This window comes from Chrysemys picta, chromosome 10 (assembly GCF_011386835.1).
Source record: "Chrysemys picta bellii isolate R12L10 chromosome 10, ASM1138683v2, whole genome shotgun sequence".
NCBI classification, from domain to species: Eukaryota; Metazoa; Chordata; order Testudines; family Emydidae; genus Chrysemys; species Chrysemys picta.
The window spans coordinates 8,297,371-8,323,052 of record NC_088800.1 but is presented as its reverse complement, the minus strand read 5'-3'; the positions used below and the strand labels follow the sequence as shown (position 1 = coordinate 8,323,052).

Below are 25,682 nucleotides of genomic sequence, written 5' to 3'. Positions count from 1 at the left end.
GCCAGCTAAAGGTGTTGAAGTACAAAGAGATCAGGTGACCTCCTGGCTCAGGAAAGAGACAAAGGGAGAGGAGGGGCTGGAGAGTTTTCAGTTTAGAGCTGGCTGGGAAAATGGAGGGGAGGCCAGACAGACCTCCTGGCCTCCCCTGACCCCCCAAGATGAACCTGACCGAGGGGGTCCTGTTGTCTGTACCTGCAAGACCTGCCTTGAACTGTGTTCCTGTCGTCTAAATAAACCTTCTGTTCTACTGGCTGGCTGAGAGTCATGGTAAATCGCAGGAAGCCGAGGGTGCTGGGCCTTGTCTCCCCCAAACTCCGTGACAGGGTGCTGGGATACTTTGAGGTTTATTGGATGTGTTGTGGTTCTCCCTCCCTGTCTTAAAAACTCCTCCATAGCGAGCAACTTTGCTGACTCTATCTGAATTCATTTTGCAGCCAGAAAAGACGAGATTTGTTTAGGAGAGTTTACCGTTGAAGGAAACAAGGAAAGGGGCTGTTTAGAAGAACAGTCCAGGAATTCCAACAGACAATGGTTCCCGCAAATGTGCACATTACACTGGCAATGTGCCATCCCTGCCATCTATAGCCTCTAACTACAGAGGCATTACACGGCATGAAAAATACATCTCTGCAGCACCTGCATTCCATTTCATCACTTACTATCCTCACCAGGTCCCCTGTAACGCCTGCTTCGAGGCTTTGTACACCCGTATGTGACCAGTAAATTAATACACACCCTAAACTGTTCTGTCAGGCAGCTAGTTAGCTGAGTATCTCCTCTAAGTGGGATGTGCTGTCATGTTCAGCAATTCATTACACTAAGCTACTCAAACAGAAGACCAGTACAAAGGAGTTCATGCGGCTTTAAAGCCTTCCCGGGTTGCATCCATCATTATGCATTTTCTCTGAGCCAGATGCAAACGGACTGAATGTTCTGCAGCTGTCATCACCTCTCCGCACAGTTTAAGACAGCTGCCCCCGAGCTGAAGTGTAATTCACTTTTCATGATGTATCTCCAAAAGACTGTGCGCATAAAGAATTTCATTGGGAGGGGAGCAGGCTTCTACTCCCGGAAAGAAGGAAACGTGACACTTGATTTAGCATTCACAGCTGATTTTGAGCAGCCTTAAGTATGACACTGGCTAGGCCAGTGCAATGGTCATTGGTGTGCATCTGGGAGGTGCACAGCTGGCCTTGCTAGAAAAGGTTATTAATGGCATTTCTTTGGAGGTGGTTGGAAAGGGAAGAAAATCCGTAATAGGGATGTACCATGAACCTGCCTATGTCAAGGGCACCACATGGTAACATGTATAGAGAAAATAAACCCCCGTGCCTGGTTCCCTAGCAAGGCGCTGTTACTGATTCCTCCTCTGAGCAAAAGAGAAGGGCTGGGTTAAATATGTCCCTCTCAGGGCCGTTTGGCAGAGAGAGGCAGGAAACTTCCCTGCATGTGCTACCCACATGGCAAGGTCGAAACGTGGCAGTGAGAGGAGAAGCCACCAGGCGGTTATCCCATTTCTGCACAGGGAGCAGAGAACGGTTGAACAAGGGAGCGCAGTCAGGGGAGCTGCTCCTCCTGTGAATGACCTGGTGCTGTGCCCCTTAACCACTACGTCTTAGGAAATACATGACCGAGCTTAGAACTGGTGCTGAGGTTACGGTGCCAGATCTTCAGCTGGCACAAATCAGCATAGCTCCGCTGAAGTCAAGGCAGGTGTAGGCTAAACATCAGGAGAGATGTCCCAGCAGATGTATCAGATTGAGGAAAAGGTGCCAGCCCCATCACTTGGCACATTTAAAACTAGACCAGATAAACCAGCGAATGAGGTGAAGGGAAAATCCAGCGTTGGCTGGGGACGGACTGGATGACTCAACAGGTCTTTTGCCAATCTAATTTCTGGGGCAATGTCAGGAATCAGGGCCTGCAGCAGAGCTGTTTTCCGGGCAGTCTCATCAGTACATCTGGTCTGCAGCAGCTGCCTGATTAGCCACACAATGTGACTGGTTGCTGAGGCCAGCAGGCCAGCTCTTAAGCCAGCAACAGCGGCAGCTCGCTGGCTTCTCAACACTCACACCCCCACTGTGCCTGCTTTACCTTGTTCCTGTTGCTCCTGCCTTGCACCCAGCCTTGCCTCTTTCCTGTCCCTCCCTCGAGCCCCTCCTTGCCTGAGACCATGTTTGGTCAAGCTCCTGACCTCCAGTTTTGACCCCCAGCTGCGGCTCCTGACTACTGAGTCCAGCTCGACCCCCTGGCTCTGGTATCCAGTCCGTCCTCCGGTTTTGAACCCTGGCTCTGGGGACTGACTCCGGCCACTAGGCCTGCTGCCCGCTCCAGCCACGAGGCTAGACCACCCTCATCCCAGTTACTTGACAGTAGAATCCCAAATGCACTGTCAAGCCCACGTATGGGCCAAACAGAGAAGAACCACAGAGTTTCTGCCACGATGGAGGGTCCACACGGAAGGACTCTGTGACCCATGGACACTGCAGAGGAGACATTGTGGTGGGTATTTAATTACGGCTAGATTCTGGCTGGTACGCAGTAGTATGCAGTATCTGCATCGCTCCCAGCTGCTTTCTTCGTCTTCAGAATATCAGAATCCTAGAATATCAGGGTTGGAAGGGACCTCAGGAGGTCATCTAGTCCAACCCCCTGCTCAAAGCAGGACCAATTCCCAACTAAATCATCCCAGCCAGGGCTTTGTCAAGCCTGACCTTAAAAACCTCTAAGGAAGGAGATTCCACCACCTCCCTAGATAACCCATTCCAGAGCTTCACCACCCTCCTAGTGAAAAAGTTTTTCCTAATATCAGTTTTTCATATAAGAAAACCCACCACTCAACTCCTAGCTGTTATTGGTGTGAGAAAATGTGAATTGAGTGTAACCAATGCAATGAAAACCACCTGCAAATAGCCTGAAACAACAGCTCCAAAAGGTGGGACTAGCCCCATTCCTTTCAGTGGGTCCTAAGTCAAATGTCCAATGAAGAAACTTTCAAAGCCTACATTGTTACCAATTTGACGGCTCATCAAAGCAGGTAAGACAGGAAGCAAAGGATCACACTATGAAGAGCTACATAATCTGCTCCGAGTGACAGCTCGTTTTGGTGCTGAAGTGAGTGGGCTCGAGACACACTACTGCTCACTGCCTAACTCGCTAAGAGGAAGTCAAGTCCGAAGAGCCCAGCAGAGCATGAATGATCATATTTTGAACCTACTGAAAGTGGCATCTCACGTTGGTGCCTCAAGTGGGTGGAGCTTATTTTCTGGGCAGAGTTTGGAAGAGTACCACTACCCTTCCCACACCCTATTTCAATTCCTGATACCCCACACGAGGCAGGGGTGGGGATGGGCATGCTAAGGGCATGGCCAGTGAATTTCAAGCATAGCCAAATTGCACTGGATGGGAGAAGTGGGCTTTTCCACTATTCCCATCCACAGCCTGGAGTAGCCAGGCACAAGCTGGCCATGTGGGTCAGCAGCCCCCAAAGCATAGGATGGGGCTGAGGATAGCTTCTCTCAGCCCTTCTGCACTCAGCAGTTTCCTTGCACTGAAGCATGCTGAGCTGAGCTGAGCTGGGCCGTGCTCCAGCCCAGTGCCTCTGGGTCAATGCCTGCAATTTTCTGAGGCTTTATAAACAATTTGCTTTGTAAGCCCATCTTGGTATTTGTGGACGTGCTGAAAAGGGTTGTGACGTCAATAACATAAGACACATACAACAGGATAGTGGCCATTTCAATCCCGCGTGTGGCATTTCCAGTTCCTCCAACAAGCAGCCAAAACGCAGGAGTTAAACAGACCAGATGACCCACTAGCTGTCCCTTCAAACCCAACCAAGCTGTTGACTAGACGGGATGGGATCACATCCTAAAGCATCTCCAGCTGTTCAGTGACATGGTCTTATATCTCAGGAATTTACCACAGCTCTTCAAACAACACACACGATTAGGAAACCCTTGCAGTTGCTTTTGCGAAACAGAACCACATCGTTATTTCACAGGCGGGCTCAGAGCCACCCTCAGTGACGCTGGCTGATCATAAACCACCGACCCAGCTCACCGCAGCCCAGGACAATAGATAGACTTGGAAAATAAACAATAGAAAGTTACTCCACCTGGCACTTGCCGTGCACGCAGAGGTCAGTCTCATAAGGCCCACATGGAGTACCATCGAGAACCCTGTCTGCCACCAACGCAGGGGACTCCTTCCCCAGAGGAGAGCAGAAGAGTTCACACGGCTTATCTGAAAAAATACACAAGATCGGCAACTTCATTCAGGAGCAACAGCAGCATTTAGACAGAGCACCAGAATGTCCGATGGAACAAGATGCATGAATCTAGTAAGTACGTAACACAGACTCTATACAACTACGCTGACAAGTACAGATTTATCGATAACGCTAAGCGGGCTCAGATTCTAACGGTCTCCGCTTTAAGGCTGCTTGACCCATTGTTTCCATTCAAGCCCATCATTCTACCTCGCCAAGACGCACTGTTTATCTGAAGATGCAGAAAGGGTTAAAAAGCGAGAGGTATGGGAGACTTGAATCATCGGTGATACTTGTCATTTTAGATCCAAATGAGTAGCTTACTTGAGCAATTTTTCCTTCTCTTTCTGTCAACTGGGCTTATATCTTTCCCTGCGTAATTCCAATGCACAATCCTTGGTCTCTAGAATGGGCACAAGCAGCTCACTGGGAACATTTCATTTACAAAATTCAAGCTGGTTCTAAATGGACACATCGATCGTGTGATTTGTGTCTGTTTCTTGACTGAGCGTAACGCTTGAAACCAGGTTTCCAGTGAGCACATGTGTGTTCAGAAATTTAAAACTCATTTTGCACAAATATTTGCTAAAATTTTGCTTTGCTGCCAGCAAACTCGCTTGCTAGAAAGCAAACATATATTGTTGGAAAAAGATGAGCATTATTTGCCCATTCTAGTAAGAATATATTATATTGTATGTTTAGACATTTACTTTGGAGGGAACTGTGGGGTAAATGTTTAGACATTTATGGGGAGGGATAGCTCAGTGGTTTGAGCATTGGCCTGTTAAACCCAGGTTTGTGAGTTCAATCCTTGAAGGGGCCACTTAGGGATCTGGGGCAAAATCAGTACTTGGTCCTGCTAGTGAAGGCAGGGGGCTGGACTCTGACCTTTCAGGGTCCCTTCCAGCTCTATGAGTTAGGTATATCTCCATATATTATATTTTTATTATAACTAATAAGGGACTAAGAGGCTCAAACTATACAATTAACAGCAGGTGCCAGGGTTCTCGTGGGTATGCATTTGCAGAGTGAGATGTTTTGATTTCCAGAACTCACTCCTGCTCTCTGCTGCACACAGACTGTACCGAAGGGTATGTCTATACTGCGACCGCACCTCGAGCTGACACACCCGAGCTAGGTTTAATCTAGTTAGCTCGGATCCTGGAATAAGGAAGCTGCAGGGTGACTTCAGCGCAGTAATTATCTAGGGGGCCGGGTGGGTTTGTACAGCCAGTACTGAAGTCTGTGCTGCCATAGTTTCACTGTTCTGGGACCCGAGCTAGCCTGGGTACATCAATTCAAGCTGTAATCACAGCCTACGACTGCCGCACAGACATACCCAGAGAAAGAACCTACTGACATTGTGATGTCGGTTTTGGCCTACACCAAAGCCTGCATCCTCCCCAGAGCTCGGTAGTGTTCAATTTACGAGACGGGAGGCCAGGTTCTTTGATACACTAAGGCCATTTGTACAGGTCTCTTCCTGCTCTAAATTCCCTTTGAATTACGAACTTGCCTCGCTGCAGCCCATCTCTCTAGTATGTCTGAGCAGAGTTCTAACGCAACGGAGAATCAGGGCCGGCCAGAGGTTGGTTGAGGTCTGTCTCTATTCAAAGGCTCAAGAAACCTTCACTGTGTGGACGCTTGGAACCAGAGGACAAGACACGGGAGAACGTGGTTTGGAATTGTTTATATACTTAAACCAGACCTGTCAGCACTCCAAGAATGCCAAGCCAACCTGCACCCTGCCCGGCTGTCTTGCTTTAGGGAGGCATCACAGGTGCGTCCTATCAGTGCTCAAAGTCCTTGCTTCCCACCCTACCCCATCAAATCAAAGCAATTTCTCACTAGCTGGATTTTGATATCATTTTCTGTGAAAGCTACACAAGGACTGGCCTGCATAGGGGTGTGCCCGTCTGGTTGTTTCTGGACAGCCTCTGTTCCCGCAGCTGTGAACAACTCTGAGTGCCTGCTCTACCCACGTGGCGGGAAATATTTCTAATTCACAGCCTTAGCTCAAATGAGCCGTCCTCCTCATTATGTACTGAGGTATGCCGGTGTCCATTAGGAACCGTATGGCAGGCAGAGGGTCTGAGCATATACTCCCCTGCACCTTTGTAAAGCAGAACCGACCCTGCTCAAGTCAGCGGAGAGCTTTTGGTTTTTTAGCTCCTCCCTCCTTAATTTTCCATCAGGCCCAAGAATGGCAATATCCCTCCCCTCTTGCTGAAGGCAGCCCCCTTGGGGGTTTGCCAACACCTCTGGGAGTGCAGGTTGCAGAGGGGCTCTCAAAAGCAGGGGGTTCTTCCACTCTGTTTTTCACATGGGGTGTCCAAAGCACCCACAGCCCCTGCTGGCCCAGAGAAGTGCCCTAGCTGATTTCTGGCTGCTCCTAAAGCCAGACTGATGTGGCACCTGCAGCAATAAGGCAAGAGGAGAATAAAAAATGTTAGTGCAGCATGTGACCTAAATGGGTCAAGTATCCTGAATACTGTTCTGCAAATGCTCCCTAACAGAAGTCTGTGTCCTCTTGGGGAGAGCTGGGGTGCTGACTCCATCAATGGAAACAGAATCCCTGCAAGGTGGCGGCGTCCCTTTAAAAAAACAACAACAACAACAGAGCACTCCCTTCCTAGAAGTGTGTGATGAGAGCCACGGATGGCAACGGCACCGTTATGAGCAGGGCAGTTATGATGGATTTCAGCGAAGTTGGCAGCCAAAGCACAGGGACTGTACATCTCAGAAGTAGCCTTCACAATGGAGCCTTTTTATTCAGGAACCTTTGAGAGGTGCCGAGTTGCAATTTCATAGGCTGCAATTACTCCCGGCATCTGTTATTTTGCTTCCTTGAAAAGAGCTTGTGAAATGTTCTAAACGGTTTATGGACGACGGCTGCTTCCGCGGAAGGAAAAACAGGGTTTTTTTTTTGACTACATGTATATTTATTCAAAAAAACCTAACAGTGCAAACAGCTCAAGAGCTCTTCTGTTATCGCGTTACCCCCAGTCAAAGGGGAGACAGGCTGCCCTGAGGATGAGAGAGCTTCACCCAGGCTTCTGCAGGAAGTCATGTTAGTGATTCAATGGGTGACATTTTCCCTATTCATCAGCATTCAAACTGTTCTCCAGCACAGCATCTAGGGTGCACCAGCGTGAGCCCAGCATGGCATCTAGGTTGCACCGGGATCCTAGAGTGCCGTCTGTTGTAAGAAACATAAAGCCGAGGATCTGATTGTAACAGCAACCGTTAGTCAGTGGATACTGGCACCCATGTCAGCTAACTTGGGCCAGGAAATAAAGTTCAGTCTCCCCCCAGTGCTCCTGTGTGTCACACCCAGGATTACCAAACACCTGTGATCAATCGAGAACACACAGCTCTTTCCACATAGATTTGCTAGTTTCCTTCACTTTCCATCCCACGCTGCTTTGTAATGTTACCATGCCTGAAGGAAACAGGTGCCAGGTTCCACAGGTTGCCTTCACGGAGGGTAAAAACGGTTCCTGTATATACGGCTTGAAAAGCAATTTGGAACCTGTCCAGATGAACGTAACTGCGGTTTTCACTGCTTCTGCACAACAGCCCTGTATCTCTGGGGCTCGATCAGCTTCTTTTTTAAACTACAAATTATAAAGGACTTTGGGCCAAATTCATCTCTGCTGTAACTTCATTGAAAGTAACAGAGTTACACCACGGACCACTTTGACCCTGTGCATTAAGCACCGAGTGAGTAAAAACGGCAAGGAATCCTGTGATTTGTACGTAGCATTGGATGTGAAGCTTCCTCAGTGAAGAAGTAGAGAGTGAGTAACCACATGTGGTGTCAACACATTAACGCACCTTAAGAGCTAAGATCAATTCTCAGAGAAAACTTCCCGTCAGCCTGCAATGCTCACGAGAATGGGAGATTCACAGACGAGCCATTTGCAGAGAGACCATGCCAAGAGCAGAAGGGTTTGGACTGCATAATGCAGAGCAGCTGATGGGAATTGGATTATTCTGGAGGGAAGAGGGAAATGGAAGTGGTGGGTGGCCAAGAAGGGCGGTAAACCGCACAGTGAAATTGTTAAGCAGGTTCTCGCTTCTGCGAGAGACTAAAGGAGGGAAGTTGTACACGCGTATCGAGCAGAAAGAAGCGAAAAGCCAAGGCTGCTGGACCAATACTTTTAGCGATGTGGAGGTGGGAGGAGAACTGAGCTAAGGAAGAGGTAGGGAGTAGTGGTAGGGTGATATTAATTAATAATGGGCACCTGTCAATCAGCCTCCTGGGTGCCAAAATAATCATCATCATCAGGGTGGCCAAGGTCCTGGAGGGACCTGGGGATGAGGCAATAGTCTAGTGGAGCCCCGAGAGGGATTTAAGTAGGAGGCCCTGCAAACCAAACTACGCGAGGAAGTCACATGAAGAAAGGCACTTCTGGGTCGGAGTTCTTAGAATGACTGTAATATCTGAACTGGGTCTAAGGCAAAAAGGTTCAAAACTGGATGAGCATCTGAAAAATTGGTGTATACACATGAATTGTTGGCTTTAATGGCACTCCAGTGCGGGTTGTGTATTTGCTAGTTTTTAGGAACAAATGAGGCCTATAAAAGTGGGATGGGCTCCATCTGCACAGACAGGGCATGCATACACTAGTAATGGGGAGCTCTGTTTGTGGGAGTGGTGGAGATTAAACTAGCAGACAAGGGAGGAGGAGACATCAAGGAGCCATACTGCAGCCAGCAAAAAGGAAGAAAGCTAAAATAAACAGAGAGGTGGGCAAGGCAGAGAGAGAGACAGTCTAAACCTGTACGGGGAAGACTCGGGAACAGGAACTGAATACCTGGAGGGCGAATAGCTTTCAGCCCAGCAGTAACAAACCAAAGCAAAATTCCTAGGGGACCCTGAGTTAACAAGTACAGGTGGAAGGAGATGTTTCTCTGAAACTTTTAGGTAGTGACAGAGTGACATCTGGGAATTTGTATCCAGCCCTGAGCAATGGAAAATATTATAGAAATGGGGAAGATACTGAACAGCCGTGAGAGCAGAAAGAATGGGGACTGGAACATGTCCTACTTGTTTAGGAATGGTCTTAGCGTCCAATGCAAGAGCAATTGAAGGAAAGAAACAGACAGACACTACAGGCCTGATCCAAGGCCCACTAGAGAATCCAAGTGATTTTAATGGGCACCGGATTGGGACCAACAGGAATTAAGGTGAGAGAGTCGGTAATAAACAAAAACTCTCCAGGGCAGGAACAGGAGGACCAGGATAGGGCTAGAAGATACACAGAGGTCAGACACGTCGTTATAAGAGAAGCTATTGAAGAGAATAATTTCTTACTCAAAGAAGTGAGGATGCGCCTCAAGAAGAATTCTTCCATAATCCCGGACCTGAGAAGTCCCTAGGTAGGGCCCGATTCTGCAAAGTGCTGAGTGCTGTTCAGGAGGTTCTGCACCTCCTGCAAGATCAGGACTCCAACTAGCCAGTACACCTTTGGAAACCCTGGAGCAGCAGCAGTAGGGGAACCCTGCCATTCCCCTACTGATTAGAGAGTTTGCAATCCCCTATCACCTCTGCCCTCTTTAGGTGGTTCCTTGATAGCTGGGCTGGGCAGTCACAGGTCTCATTTTCAAGTAGTGATACCCAGAAGTACCTGTTCTCCCCCCCCCCCAATCACTGGTGTTTTCCTTGCCTTCTTTTGTGAGAAGAGGGGACTTGCAATATGTTTCTGATGCACAATAATGTTAATATAATTAGGCAGCTTTCAGCTAGAAAAGGGTTTTAAAAACTTAATTAATAAATGGGGGGTCCAGATGAGACCTTCAAAAACATCAAGTGGAGGTAGGTGCCCAAATCCCATGGAATTTCAATAGTTTTGGGGCATCTACCTCAGTTAGAGTCACTGGAAAACTGCTGCCTAATTGTGTAATCATTTTTAAACAAACCCCACTGGGGCTGGGTGTGAGCCTCTCTTATTTATGCAAAAGAAATAAAGCACAGAACTTTTATATTATTCACCATGGCCCAAACTAAGTCCTGGCATAAATGTTTGCAATTCCTTTGGAACTGCTGACACCAGAGCTGACTGTGGTCCACAGCGAATAATACAGCACATTTCTGCAGACTTTTTTTGCATAAGTAACGTTATGTGCTGGGATAACATGAAGGTAGTTTGCTGTTGTTGGCTTTGATGAGAAATGAGCCAAGACTGAAATATGTGAGCTGATGTCCAGCGTTAACCTTTTCTACCCACTGCAGTCTTCTCAGCTGTGCGGTGAGGCAGGCCTGGCTTTCAGCTGAGGGACTGCTATCGTAGAAACAGCTCCGCAGCATTGCTTTCCGGGCAGGACAGGCCAAATTTTGCACAAAGATCCCTTTTCCTGGTGGTTCAGCAAGCAGTCCTGGGGGCCTCTAAGCACTGGTGCTGGAGCACCGTGCATCAGACCTGATTTGTTGGGTGCTAATGTCTGAAGGGGACAGAAGCTGCCAGATGTGTAAGGGTACACAGCAGCTGAAGGTGTAATTTGCAGGTTGGAGAGATGTATGCACGCTAGCTTTGATCAAACCAGTGCACTATAAATAACAGCGTGGCTGCGGCACAGGCTAGCCACCAAAGTACATACCCTGGGTCTCAGATGGGATTGTACTCAGGGGGCTACCACTGCTGTTTTTAGCACACTAACTCGGTCAAAACTAGCGCCTCTTGTCTATGCGAGCTGGAAATAAGGAGCTGCAGGACAGACACTCAGTCTTGATCAAAAGCCCTGCTCTGCACCATTTCAGTACGACCACGAGAGGATCAGCCCACACGCATGTGGCCGTGTATATTTATCAGCAGATGGCGATAACAGGGGCCTGTTTCTCTGGAAACCAGCTTAGTGAATCTCATCTTTCATAGAACCTAATCATTTCAGAATGACTTTTCAAGTCCGCCCAAGCAAGTCTCAAGACTTCGCCAAGGAAAATTGTTTCGGAATAATGACAAATTTAAATACAAGTAGATGTACAAACATGCTGAAGCGGGCAAAGAATCATGCAAGTAACATCCTCCTTGCTTTCAGTTCCCGATTTTGCTTCTATTTCCTCATGTTAAAAATGATCAGAAAGCTCCAACTCCCATGGTACCTGCCTGTTCAGATGGGGACATTTTAATTAGTTCCATAACCTCTCCCAGGCTCTCAAGGGCTGTGGTTACATCCCAAGGCTGGCTGTAGAACTGGCCTGCCCAACAGATCTTGTTGAGAGGCTAAAAACAAGGGAGACAAGATGGTCATGAGAATCAGGAATTCCCTTTAACTGCCCTCCAGATCTCCCCTCTGGGGATAACTCCACAGCGGTCTCTGCTGACAAATGGGGGATCAATCGAGACGGGCCAAAAAACCACGGGAAAAAAAAAGTGGTGAGGAACTATATAGAAAGTTGGTGAATTTACCATCAATGATGACAGCTGTCAAGAGGCTTTTCTTCTTGTTGGTATATCTGTCATGAGACTGGCATTGCTGGTCCCTGAAGCTAGGCGCTCCTTTAGGGCAGGGTAAATTTTCACAAACTGTGTGTTCCACACTGGCTCCCCGGCAGTTCTTGCCTCCTGGCCCAGGGCTATAATGGGGAAGACAGACCAGTTATCAAGTGGGAGAGGCACAGGTATTTACAGGTACACGGTCGCTTATCTTTCTCTGTCCAAGGCAACTACTCTAAGCTAATAGATTGCGCCATTCCCCTCAGAGATCCCAACTGCACACGTACTTACCGTCGGCCAAATTCTGCCCTCGGATATTCAAGTAGCTCCCACTGAAGGCAACACAAGCTTTGAGATCACATCTGAAGACAGAATTTAGCTCTATGTTGCACATCTAACTGACTCATCAGAAACTGCCATTTGGAAACAAAGATTAAAGCCAGGTCTTTGGAGAGATGTGCTCTGTAGGCATAAATATAATGCTGTCCATACTATATGTATTTTGGATGAGATGTAAAACCAAGATGCTAGTCCATTGTGGTCATTAATAGCCCACATGTAAGCTGGTGGGCTTGTTGGTGGGGGAAATGATCAGCCCGTGCCTCAGTGTGATGCTTCACAGGGGTAGCCACGATTGTGAGGCACCTCTCTACCACCTGCCCTTCATAAATAAAACATCTTAGAAACACAAAGGAGGATTTCTGAAGCCCATGTTATAATACAGACATTTATCACATCCTTTCTGAAGTCTCATTTCTTTCTCATAGACTCATAGACTTTAAGGTCAGAAGGGACCATTATGATCATCTGGTCTGACCCCCTGCATGCTGCAGGCCATAAAACCGTCCCTACCCCTTCCCTGGACTCTGCTGCTGAAGTCCCCAATCCTGTGTTTTAGTGACTTCAATCGGCAGAGACCCTCCTGCTAGTGATCCCTGCCCCATGCTGCGGAGGAAGGCGAAAAACCTCCAGAGGCTCAGCCAATCTACCCTGGAGGAAAATTCCTTCCCGACCCCAAATATGGCGATCAGTAAGAACCCGAGCATATAGGCAAGAGTCTCTAGCCTGACCCCTGTTAGCCATTATACTATTTACCTACCATTGCTTGGTATTCCTTGACTACTATGTTTCACCATTAAACCATTCCCTCCATAAACTTATCTAACTTAATCTTAAAACCAGACAGGTCCGTCGCCCCCACTGTTTCCCTCGGAAGGCCGTTCCAATATTTCACCCCTCTGACGGTCAGAAACCACCCCTCTTTCTCTTTTAGGCACTTTTCCCCTTGAGAAACAGGGAATCAAAATATACAGCAAGAACAGTATGCATGGTGCTAGGCCATGTGATCACAAAGAGAAGATACACTGAAATCCAACAAATATCTCTCTGTATTTTTTTTCCCAATCCCCACACTTCTCAGGACAGATTTTTCACCCATTCTCCCACCAATTTGGAACAAATGTAACATAAAAGCTCCAGCTTCAGCATAAAAGTAGTCTTTTCTAATGTCCATTTCCTCATTGAAAAAAATATTACAGGTGAGCCCGCCCTCAGTTCCTTCTCCAACCAAACATCCCTAAAGGCCCGAAAGCAAAAGGATAGGAGGGCAGGTAGTGGAACACCCATAGAGGGACATAGCTTGAAGAACAGCAGTTATTGCACAAAGTGAGCAACCTCTTCTCCATAGAGTAGCACCCCTATGGGTGCGCCATTTCCGGTGACTTCCGAGCAGTATTCCCAGATGGAGGCGGGAGCTTCAGAACGAAGTCCAGAACTGAAGACAGTACTGCAGAACCAAGTGCCATGGATTAAGGCATAAATGTTTTGAAAATGAATGTACTGACACCCGTGTAGTGGCCTGGCATATTTCAGATACTGGTACAGTCTTCTGTAATGTTGTAGATCAGGTTAGTCAATTATTTTTTTCAAGATCCAAATTTCTTGGTCAAGGTATAGTCAAGATCCAAACTCCAGAGAAGAAAATAAAAAAACAACAACAATAATAAGTAAATAAAAAGATTTTTGGGGTCTATTCAAAAGCATCTGGCGGTCTGTCATAGATGTTGCTGAGATCTAGTTGAATGTGCTATCCACCCTTTGGGGCGGATGAATGCCTGCAGCATCATAACAAGTGAGAATACATCCAGATATTCTCTGGATAGTCTCTCAATAGAGCTCAAGGACCCCTGTGGATCTTTCCACAAAGGAAACGAAGCACTGAGGTGACTTCCTAAACTGCTTGGTTATATCTAAGTAGGAGGCCAATTCTCTTCTAACATCCAGGGTACGTAAATAAGATTCCTGTAGAGAACGATGTGGCTTTGCGATAAACACTGATGAATGGATTGATTAAGGTGGAACTCTGATAGAACCTTAGGTAAGAATTTAGGGTGGGGATGAAAAGAAACCTTGTTCTTAAAAAACACCATAAAGGGGGCGGAATCTACCACCAAGGCTCCAATCTCCCTAATGCTACAGGCTGATGTGATGGCAACTAAAAAAGCCATCTTTATGGATAAATGCAACAGAAAACAGGCTTCCCTTGGTTCGAATGGAGGTATCATAAGGTAAGAGTACCAGGCTGAAGTTGCAGTTTAGGGAAGGGTTTCTCATCTGTGGACAGAGAATCCCCAAACCCTTAATAAACAAGGACAATACCAAAAAAGCAAATATGGAGAATACTTCTACTGGAGGTGAAAGGCTGATATTGTGGTCAAATGGACCTTAATCAAACTAATGGATAACCCTACAGATAATCCTACAGGTAATCCAGGATGATTGAGAGTGACACCGGATCAAGCAGGAGACCGTGACAACAACGCCAATGGAAGAATCTCTTCCATTTCTGCAGGTAAGTAGTGCAGATTAATCTCTTCCTACTATTCAATAACACCTGTTGTACTTCCAAAGAGCAGGAGGAATGTAACCCCATGAACCATCTAGGAGCCATGCCCTGAGGTGGAAAACTGCTAGGTTGGGATGAAGCACCCGACCAGCATCCTGTGACAGGAGATGAGGAATGGTCGGGAGCTCAAACAGCACTTTGACAACTAGGTGAAGCAGGTAAGGATACCAAACTTGTCTTGGCCAGGTCAGCACTATAAGGATAATTCTGACTCTGTCCTGTCTGATCTGTTAATCTCCCTTAGGGTACATCTTCACTACCCGCTGATACGGCGGGTAGCAATCAATTTATCCGGGATCGATATATTGCGCCTCGTTAAGACGCAATATATCGATCCCCGAACGCGCTCACCGTCGATTCCGGAACTCCATCAGAGCGAGCGGCGGTAGCGCAGTCGACGGGGGAGCCGCGGCCATCGATCCCGTGCCGTCTGGACCCCAGGTAATTCGATCCAAGATACTTTGACTTCAGCTACGCGAATCAGCTACGCTATTCGCGTAGCTGAAGGTGCGTATCTTGGATCGATCCCTCCCCCCGAGTGTAGACCAGCCCACTGTATCAGCGGTGTTGGAGAAACACATAGAACAGACCCTTCTTCCAAGCTAGAAGAAGGTGTCTCTTAAGGAGTGGTGGCCCAGACCTGCTCTTGAACCGAAAAGGGGTCGCTTCCTATTCCTGGAGATAGCAAAGACATCCACCTAGGGCAGTCCGCATTTTAGGAATATGCTGTGGAGAATTTGGGTGTCTAGCTCCCAATTCATAATCCTGGGAGAAGTGTCTGCTGAGGACATTGGCTGTGGTGTTCTGTATGCCTGGGAGGTAGACTGCTGAAATTTGGAGCTGATGAGCTATGCACCGATTCCATATAGTTTCATGGCTTCGGAGCACAGAGCAGGGGATCCTGCTTGCTGATATAGAACATGGAGACTATGTTGTCTATCATCACCCTGATTGATTTGCCACTGATAAGGGGGTGGAAAAGAAGGCAAGAATTCCTGACAGTGGTCTTATAAACTCTTGAAAAACAAACACTTATCTCCCCAGTGATATTGGGACATTGCAGATTCTGTCACCAGAGCAATGACCTTAACTAGCATCTGCTTGTTGGGGACACTTCCGGTCTCCCACAGACATGTGAGAGGGAGCAGATGCACTGGGACTGACTCAGAATTGTTCTGGGAAGACTTGTGTTTGGAGCTTTAAACTCTTTAAACATATACTGGGTGCTGCAGACACTCAGCCCTGGTGACTAGAAACACTAAGCAGAGTTTCTTACTACAGGAATCTCACCTTCACATATTAACTTGGTTTCAGCAAACTCTATTCTGTAAAGTAACAGAGAAAAAGATGGGGTGTGTGTGAGAAAGAAAGAAAGTGTGTATGTATGTGATAGAACTTATAGCAGTAGTAAGCCAGACACAGCAGGACATGTATTTTACTGTACTCTTAACAGTGGTTCTGGCTTTAATCTTAAGATTTCATTAACACGTGAGACACTTTATGAATTCACTGCTAGGAATTTAAAGACAGCAGCCCTTATTATGGGCATTATAATATAGTAAGGGCTAGATCCACTAAAGTACTGAGCTTCCCCAAATCCAAACAAAGTTAGTGGGAGTTAAGGGAGGTTATCACCTTGCAGAATTAGGGACTAAGACAAGCATGCTGTATGGCTGAATGTAACTGGCAGCATGGGCCTGCCCCTCTAATTATGGAATAAAATGAATGTGCCTCCCACAATGGAGTGGCTCCTGTAACAACAGGTGTCTCCAAAGCACGCGTCAGGGGAGGAAAGCATGGGTGAGAGCTTTGGTTTTGGACAAATATTAAATATATTTGTATTGTCTATGTAATGTTCCGTTTATAACACATGCAAATATCTCTCTCCCCCCACACAAGCACATATAGTGACTGTGCCAATATCACACCATACGTGTGTGCAGATATACACATATATATCTGTGTATGTACACACACACACACACACACACACACACACACACATTTATATACGAGGCCCCGTCACCTGTTAGGAATATCCAACTGAACATTGCTCAGGGCCTTTGGATACAACACATACAATTATATCCTACACACAAAATGTACATACACACACACATTTCAAAGACTGCTTTTTAATATAGACTCTCTGCAAGGTAACTTATCTGTAACATCACAGTGATGCCAGGTTAAATCCACAAATCAACTTTGAGAATGAAACCTGGATCTGGATCCAAATTTTGTCAGTTCAGCCCATCTCTAATAAAACTCTTTGGCGTTCACAACATTGGGTTCACAACATTCTCAGGTCATTACGATATCAGTAGGCTAAGAAAGGTGAAATTCGAAGCACAATGGAGCTTGTAAAGATGTTTTCAAAAAATATTACTATATTAACACTTGTTGCTGAGAACAGAAAGGTTACCCACAGTCTAATTTAATTTAGTCTGATCTACCAGTATACAGAACTAATGTGTCTTACGTACATACTGTTGGTAAATCAAACAAAATGCAGATTCTGCAATGAAAATCCATCTACAACTTGTATCTGTTAAACAGCATTATGTTTGGATTAATAACCTGGAACTACTTCCTACCTGATCTGGTTCAAAAAAAAAGTCTATATAGGGGGCTCACACTCCACAGTAATGGGGCTAAATAGAACCCATGTTTGTTTATGTGCTGAGGTTTGTTTGTTCCTGTTGAGGTAGGAAATACAGTACCCAGGTATGTATAATCCAGGAACTCATGTCCTTTATTTATAACTGAATTATACTCTGATTCTAAAAATACAACTCCATTGGCATATGCACACAGGACACTGGGGGTTTTCACTGCTGAACATAAAAAAAAAAAACAGCGATGATCATACAGGCATATCCCTTCCTACTTCTCTGCAAATTATTTTCATGTGTTTGCTGAGTGCTTCCCTTTTCCTGCTTATCACAGTTTGTGACTGGCTCAAATGTCAGCTGGCAGGAACATGAACACACGCACGCGCACACACAAGATAAATCTCCTAGCCAATATTTTTGGACAGCGAATAAACCAGCTGCAGAAGACCACGGGATGCAGCCAGGAATATAAAGTGACAGAAGATCACATGTGTGTCCCCCACCAAGAATGTATACGAGCAAAAGAATTTCAAAATCAACATGCAATCTTGGAGACTGCAAACTCTGTAATTTAATAAGTGAGACAATGAATGGGTTTTGGTTTGGTCAGCAGGGGCGGCTCTAGGCACCAGCAAAGCAAGCACGTGCTTGGGGCGGCCCCATTTGCAGGGGCGGCAGGGATCCAGCATGGGAGCTGAAACCCAACAGGGGGCCCTGGGAGCTGTAGTTCCTTGGTTAGCTCCCTGCCTATAGAGCCAGCCCTGGAGCAGGGAAAGAACTACATTTCCCAGCATTCTCTTGGCCACTACCAACAGGAAAGAGGGGGAGGAAGTGAGGTAGCTGAGACCTCATGCTGCAGCTTGCTGTGAATGGAGAGCTGCACTGTGAGTAGGGATACCATATTTTAACATTAAAAAAATAGGACACTCCACAGGGAGGGAGGGTAGCCCCACCCTGCTACCATCCACTCCCTCTGACTGCCCCCCACAGACACCCCAACCCATCCAACCCCCCCCGCTCCCTGTCCCCTGATCACTCCTGCCCCTAACTGCCCCCCAGGACCCCACCCCCTATCTAAGCGCCACTGCTCCTTGTCCCGATTGCCCCCTCCTAGGATCCCTGCCCCTAATTGCACCTTGGAACCCCATCTAAGCCTCCCTTCTCCTTGTCCCCAACTGCCCCCTCCTGAGACCCTCCCCAACTTCCGCCCTAGGACCCCACCCCCTACCTGTCCCCTGACAAACCCCCGGGATTCCCATGCCTATCCAACCGCTGCCTGTCCCCTGACTGCCCCCCACAACCCCGACCCATCTAACCGCCCCTTCTCCCTGCCCCTGATTGCCCCCCGAACCTCCGCCCCATCCAACCCCCCCTCCCCCAACCCCCTTACCGTGCCACTCAGACCAGCGTGTCTGGCTCCGCGCAGCGCCAGACACACTGCTGCATACATGCTGCCGTGCTTCCCCGCGGAGCCACAGCCCCCCTCAGCACCTGCCTTCCAGATTTGAACACCTCAAAATTCAGGAGTGCTCAAGCTCAGTTTGGGCAGCTGTTACTTCATTTCTCCCAAATCAAATATACTGATCCACTGTAACTTGCTGTAGAAAAAGTAGGATAAAATTGAGCAAGAAATGCTTCCCAGTGGTTATTAGGACTGGAATTGCTATTTTCAACAGCCATTGCCTTTTTGTTTGTTTGTGTAAAAGGAAGACAGTGATATTGCATTGGCAAATTCCCCATAGAAAGAAAGAGTGGAACAAAAGAATAATAAAGGCACCTCAACTTTTCCTCATTTATGTAGGACAGTCTTATAATATGCATCCAGATATCCTCCAATCACACAAGCTGAAAATTGTTCCACTTTACTGCAGTTCTGTAACCATATGGGAACCAATCCTGTCTGTGTTCTGTGCACATCTAAAATTCCTGCTGAATGACCCGCCCTGGGAGCGAGTTACCAGTGACCCAGGGCTGCGGCGGAAGGAGGGTGCTGGGGGGAGAGAGGGAAGAGAGCCCAGGGCTGGGGCGGCAGGAGGTGTGTGTGGGGGGGCAATGGTGGGGAGGAATGAGGGAGCCCAGAGCTGGGGCGGCAGGGGGTGTGGATGGGGAGGGAGAGCCCAGGGCTGGGGCAGCAGGGGCGTCCTGCGAGGAGCCCAGGGCTGGGACGGGGGGGCAGCCAAAATTTTTTTTGCTTGGGGCGGCAAAAAACTTAGAGCCGGCCCTGTTGGTCAGCAGTATGGTTAAGGACAGTTTCAAGTCAGCTGCAACTGCTAACAAAGAAGTCACATTGGTCTCTTGTTCAATAAAAAGGGAACAGGTAAAATAAAGCCTGGACTTTACAGAAATGCAATTACAACTCAGCATCGCTTCTCTGAAGCGATTGTCTTGCTCTCCACAATCTCAGGTTTCATTTAAAAATAAAAATGCTGTCCTGGTTGTGAAGAAGCCCTCTAAAACAGGGATCGGTAACCTTTGGCACACAGCCCACCAGGGTAAGCCCCCTGGCGGGCCGGGCCAGTTTGTTTACCTGCCGCGTCTGCAGGTTCGGCTGATCGCGGCTCCCACTGGCCACGGTTCGCTGCTCCAGGCCAATGGGGTCTGCGGGAAGCAGCGCGGGCTGAGAGATGTGCTGGCTGCCACTTCCCGCAGCCCCCACTGGCCTGGAGCAGCGATCCGCGGCCAGTGGGAGCCGCGGTCGGCCGAATCTGCGGATGCGGCAGGTAAACAAACCGGCCCGGCCCTCCAGGGGGCTTACCCTGACGGGCCGTGTGCCCAAGGTTGCCGATCCCTGCTCTAAAATATGAACAGACTGTAACTGATGCAGAATTTACTCTGCAGAGCGCTTACAACAATAGCTATGCCAACTGCCCCACTCCTCTCAGTGAGGGGTTATGATTCAGACACCCAGCGACGATCATTTAAATGGCAACACTGTTAATTGTTTCATCCCTCATACACGTAAGGAGAGGGAGGGTCACAGATCTGCACCACATCCCCTAGATCAGTGATTTTCAAACTTTTTTTCTGGGGACCAAGTTGAAGAAAATTGTTGCTGCCCACAACCCAACGGAGCTGGGGATGAGGGATTTAGGGAGTGGGAGGGGGCTCTGGGCTGGGAGAGGGGGTTGGAGCACGGGAGGGGGGTCAGGGCTCTGGACTGGGCGTGCAGGCTCTGGGGTGGGGCCAGGGATGAGGGATTTGGGGTCCAGGAACTGGTTCCGGGTTTAGGGGGGCTCAGGGCTGGGGCAGGGGGTTGGGGTGCAGGAGGGGGTCAGGGCTCTGGGTTGGGGGTGCAGGCATGAGGGGTTTAGGGTGCAGGAAGGGGTTCCAGGTTTGGGGCAGGGGATTGGGGCACGGGCATGGACTTACCTCTGGCGGCCCCCAGTCAGCGGTGCAGACCGCGCTGCACCCCAGAAGCGACCAGCAGCAGGTCTGGCTTCTAGGTGGAGGCACGAAAATGGCTCTTGCCTGCAGCCCCAATTGGCTGGAGCCAGTGCCCAGGGTGGGGGCAATGCACGGAGCCCCATGGCCCCCCTGCCTAGGAGCTGGACCTGCTGCTGGCCGCTTCCAGGGCACAGCGCGGTGTCAGAAAAGTTAGGCACTAGCCTGCCGGGCAGCACCAGCGATGGGACTTTTAACGTCCCGGTCAGCAGTGCTGATCAGAGCAAGGCAACCCAGCGCCTTACATGCTGCAACCCAGTACTGGGTCGCGACCAACGGATTGAAAAACATGCCCTAGATGATGGCTCATTCTGGTGCCACAAGTGGCTGGTGTTTAGGAGATACCATCACTTATTTACCTTCCTGATTCAAAGAGGCAGCAAGCCCAAGGACCGGCCCTGGAGATATTCAAGCCCCACTGAGTGGAGCCAAGCAGCGCATACCATCATATTATGAGTATCTGTCCCTCCCTCAGTCTGACTCCTGCATTCAGAAGTATCACTATGACCATATTATAGATGTGGGAACAAACATTCGCCCCTTGCCTCAGCCCATCTAATCTCCATTCCTCTCCCAGCAGAGACCCTGGTCTGTGTGGAGAGGTCTCTGCACAGCCTGGGGCCGGGACACCAGCTTAGCCCTGACCCAGCCTGTGCACTGATCAAGAGGAAATACAGTTTCATTTTCATTCCAATCAGCATCTCATTTCATGTTATGTCTGTGTTCGACTTGGGACAATAGGATGCCTGAGATGGTCCCCACCGCCCTTGTGTTTAGCTGCCCACTGCGTGCCTGACCCTTTTTTGCCACCCTTGCAGCCACATTTCCCAACATACTGCACATTAAAGCGTCATGAGGACAAGACGACTTACGGGGGATTGTCGCATTTCCGCTGTCTGAATCGGGCACCGGTGCCACATGTCCGGCTGCACATGCTCCATTGACTCCACATGCTCCAGTCTCCATCGACGTGCTCAGGAATGGGAGTTTTACTGACGCATTCCCCAGCTCGGCACCACTGAAACACAAGGATGGTAGCACAGCACAGGCAAAGGCCCCTGATCCCGCAGACACTTGTGCACGGAGTTAATAAGACTATTCCCAAGCATACACTCACGCATGTGTGCAAGCGTTTGGAGCTTCAGAACTAAGGAAAGCAGGACATGCTTTGGTTATGGCTGGAAAAAAGGAAGTGACGTGTGGAAAACGGAGCTTCCTCTTCAACCAGTGTAAACCAAAAGGGTTTACAGTGACTGCAGGATGGAGCCCTCTGTTGTAACTTGCACAATAACACAGACGATTACCTAAGTAATTCATAAATTCATAGATTCCAAGGCCAGAAGGGCCCATTGGATCACTTAGTCTGACCTCCTGTAGAACAGGCCATAGAACAGTGGTTCTCAACCTATTTGCCATTGTGGGCCACACATGCAGATCCCTGTGTGTTATGTGGGCTGCATTCACACAGTATATATACTGCCTGTATGGCCCTGAGGATGTTCCATGGGCCGCAGCTGTGTGCTGTCTGGGCTCCAAGCGGCCCACAGATTGAGAACCACTGCCACAGAACTTCCCCAAAATAATTCCTAGAGCAGATCTTATAGAAAAACATCCAATCTTGTTTTGGAAATTGGCAGCGATGGAGAACCCACCATGACCTTTGCTTAACGGTTAATTAACTTCACCTTATTTTCAGTCTGAATTTGTCTAGCTTCAACTTCCAGCCACTGGATCAGGTTATGCCTTTCTCTGCTAGACTGAAGAGCCCGTTATTAAACATTTGTCCTTGTAGACTGTAATAAAGTCACCCCTCAACCTTCTCTTTGTTCAGCTAATTAGACAGAGCGGCTTGAGTCTATCAGTTTAAGGCAGGTTTTCTAATCCTTTAATCATCCTTGTAGTTCTTCTCTGAACCCTCTCCAATTTATCAACATCCTTCGTGAATTGTGGACACCAGAACGGGACACTGTATTTCAGCTGCAGTCATACCCAGGCCAAAAACAGAGGTGAAATAGCTTCTCTGCTCCTATTGGAGATTTTTCTGTTTAGTCATCCAAAGATCTCATTGGGCCTTTTGGCTGCAGCATCACACTGGGAGCTCACAGTCCCACCACAACCCCCACATTTTTTTTTCAGAGTTACCTTTTCCCAGGATACAGTCCCCCACTGTGTAAGTATCAGCTACAGTCTGTTCCTACATGAATACATTTCCATTTATCTGTATTAAAATGCATACTGCTTGCTTGCACCCAATTTACCAAGATATCCAGATCACGCTTTATCAGTGACCTGTCCTCTTGGTCATTTACCTCTTATTTACCAATTTGTGTGTCATCTGCACACGCTATCAGCTGTAAACTTCATTCAGATACTAGGACTTAATCCACACTCTCGGAAGAAAGTGGGTTCAAGAAATTGTATCCAAACACAACACCTTCATTACAAAGGTTTCTTACTGCACATACATCATTGAAACAGTCTGGGCCTAACTCAGTTACACTCCTATATAACCTTAGTGATTCCAACAGGATTGCACTGGGTTGTAATTAAGGGTTGAATTGGTCCATTTTCTTGATCTATGGGGGATGTAATACAATAAATCATTTGGAGCTAATGTATTCAACAAAAGCACATGGGCTAAAATTCTTTCCATCTCCTGCACTTAACAGTAAGTACCAAAGAATTTTTAATTAATTTATGTATCTTTCATATGCATCCAGAAAAAAAGATACTTAGTTTCCAGCTTTAGCAACAACTCCCTAAATTAATCTCCCTCATCAGGTAAAATTTAAAGTCTAAAATCTACTGACAGTTAACGGTCTAGCATAGAAGTCAGGTATTTGAGTAATGACTGACATGCAATAGAGACCTGCTAATACAGGTGTTTATTTTCTTTTCCATTAACCATTTTCTCCACCACACTGAACTGTGGAAAGTCCAAATATGCCCTAGCCATCTGGCTAAGTCTGCAGGGCCCACTAAACCCAGAAATATTCCTAGGCAGAGGTCTTAAAGAAAAAAAACCCTAACTGAATTGGAACTCATTACGAGCTACCTTATGTAACTGCACCATTATATTGGCATAACTCTTGCCCTTCCTCCTCCTCCCACAAAGTGTCTGTTTAAACCTACCTGCTACATCATGTCTCACGTTTAGGGCCAGGTTGTGCTACTCTAACTCACCCTGAAAAGTAACGTTCTCCTCAAAGAGTCCCATTGAAATGAATGGAACTGAAGAGCATCTTACTACACGACGAGTTACAGTTGGCCCTTAGACTGTAAATTCTTCAGGGCAGGGACAACCTTTTCTTCTGTATTTGTACCTAGTACACTGGGGTCTTGATTTCTGTTGCGATCTCCAGAGGCTACCGCAATACACATCAAAGAAAAGAAAAATAACTTAATGCCATTTAATCCAGCTGTTAATCCAGCAGCTTGTACAAATCAATCAGAACAAAATATGGGTTTTTAGTAAATCTTTCACATCCTGGAAACATCAGTCCGCAGACAACACCATAAAAAGCAAAACAGCGGCAGAGCATTTTGCTTACCTTGTCTGCGCCACATTCTGTGCCATCCAGAGGGGGGTCCAGCTTGGTTTTACAAGACGTGTCTCCTTCCACCAAGCACCACAGCCCAGCACACATCAAATGCTGCAATCACAAGGCCAAAAAGTGCGGTTATTGCTTCTGGAGATGTCAGCTATCATTATGGGATACGCTGTAAAGTTCGGTCAGTCTCTCTAATGTGAATCCAGAGGCATCTGGTTGGTTTTCGATCTATTATTTTTTAAGAAGAAATTGACGCTGAACGGGGAAGGGAACGACGAAAGAGATCAATGGATGCAGATGCATGAAAAAGGTGCATCATTTAAACACATTTCTTTTCATAGGAATATACCCAGTCGAGCTACCAGTGAGTCACTTCATTGTTTTTAATAACATACGAATAAATAGAATATGGGCTACATGGGCAATCCCTGCTGAACTTCTACCTTGCCAAATCAGCTAGCAATTTCTCAAAGGTTTCATGGTATAAGCAGGTCTTGACGGGGGCGCTGAATGAGGACAGGGCTGCAGCCTCATAGTCTAGTTTGGAGACAGCGTTCCATGCAGCATGGGAGAAAGCATGAAAGTCGTTGTGTGAGAATTGGACAAATGAGCGATGGTTGGCAGGGGCAATGCAATAATATAAAAAAAGCAGATAAGCAGGTCCTGATGGTGAGAAGAGGCATCTTGAATGTGATGTGTGGGAGAAGGAGGAACCGAGGAGATGTGAGAGAACCAGCAGAAAAGGGCTAGAGATACAGTGCATCTTGACACCAGACCTGAAATGAACTCTGGCTACCATTAACACGACTGCTCTGTCTGATCAACGGACATTACTGGGATACTGATTTTCACCATGTTTGCGTGACCTGTCACGTCAGAAAAGTTTTCTGAATTTGGGGGGGGGGAAAAATCCAAGAAAGAAAGGTCTTTAGATCTTTCACGTTTTCTGAAACATCCACCCTGCTCTGCAACCTGTATAAGTGGATGATTTGAACAGAATGTTATGTTTGCACCAAAAAAAAAAAAAAAAAAAAAAATTAAAATAAATAAATAAAAGCTACATTTCTTTCCACTATTGTTCACATTTCACTGTAATGGTAAAAAGATGAGAAGCTTGGCTCTACTGCCAGCTGGTCTTGTCAAGATTTATTGCACCTCATTAAATAGTTTGAGTCAACACACTTGAACCTTATGATTCTTCCCCAATGTAATAATATGTGTGCAGACACATGTTGGTATGTATATATCAAATATGCTTGCGCAGCACAGAGCATAATAAATGGAAGAGAGAAATCCTGCCATAAAGGGAGATGGGGTTGAAAGTACTGAAAAACCGGTTATCACAGCAGTATCTACATCCTGTTTTAACGTCACATTTTCTTCTGGAATGAGGATTTTGCATTATTTAAAGCAAAAGAACATTTAAGAAAGCTATAAGCAGAGCTTGGAAGCACAGCGCTTGTT

The 25,682-nt window shown here is 47.3% G+C and overlaps 1 protein-coding gene across 3 annotated transcripts in view; it reads right to left on the bottom strand.

The window, feature by feature from the left end:
• The window catches only part of ADAMTS17 (ADAM metallopeptidase with thrombospondin type 1 motif 17), a 269,254-nt gene that overhangs the window by 103,199 nt on the left and 140,373 nt on the right, over positions 1 to 25,682 (bottom strand). For all 3 annotated transcript variants that reach the window (XM_042856603.2, XM_024102933.3, XM_024102934.3), the window contains exons 11-14: positions 24,219 to 24,320; positions 21,540 to 21,685; positions 11,680 to 11,846; positions 4,115 to 4,242 (exon numbers count right to left, since the gene is read on the bottom strand). In XM_042856603.2, the coding sequence (XP_042712537.2) occupies positions 4,115 to 4,242; positions 11,680 to 11,846; positions 21,540 to 21,685; positions 24,219 to 24,320 (543 nt within the window). The remainder of the gene's footprint in view (positions 1 to 4,114; positions 4,243 to 11,679; positions 11,847 to 21,539; positions 21,686 to 24,218; positions 24,321 to 25,682) is intronic.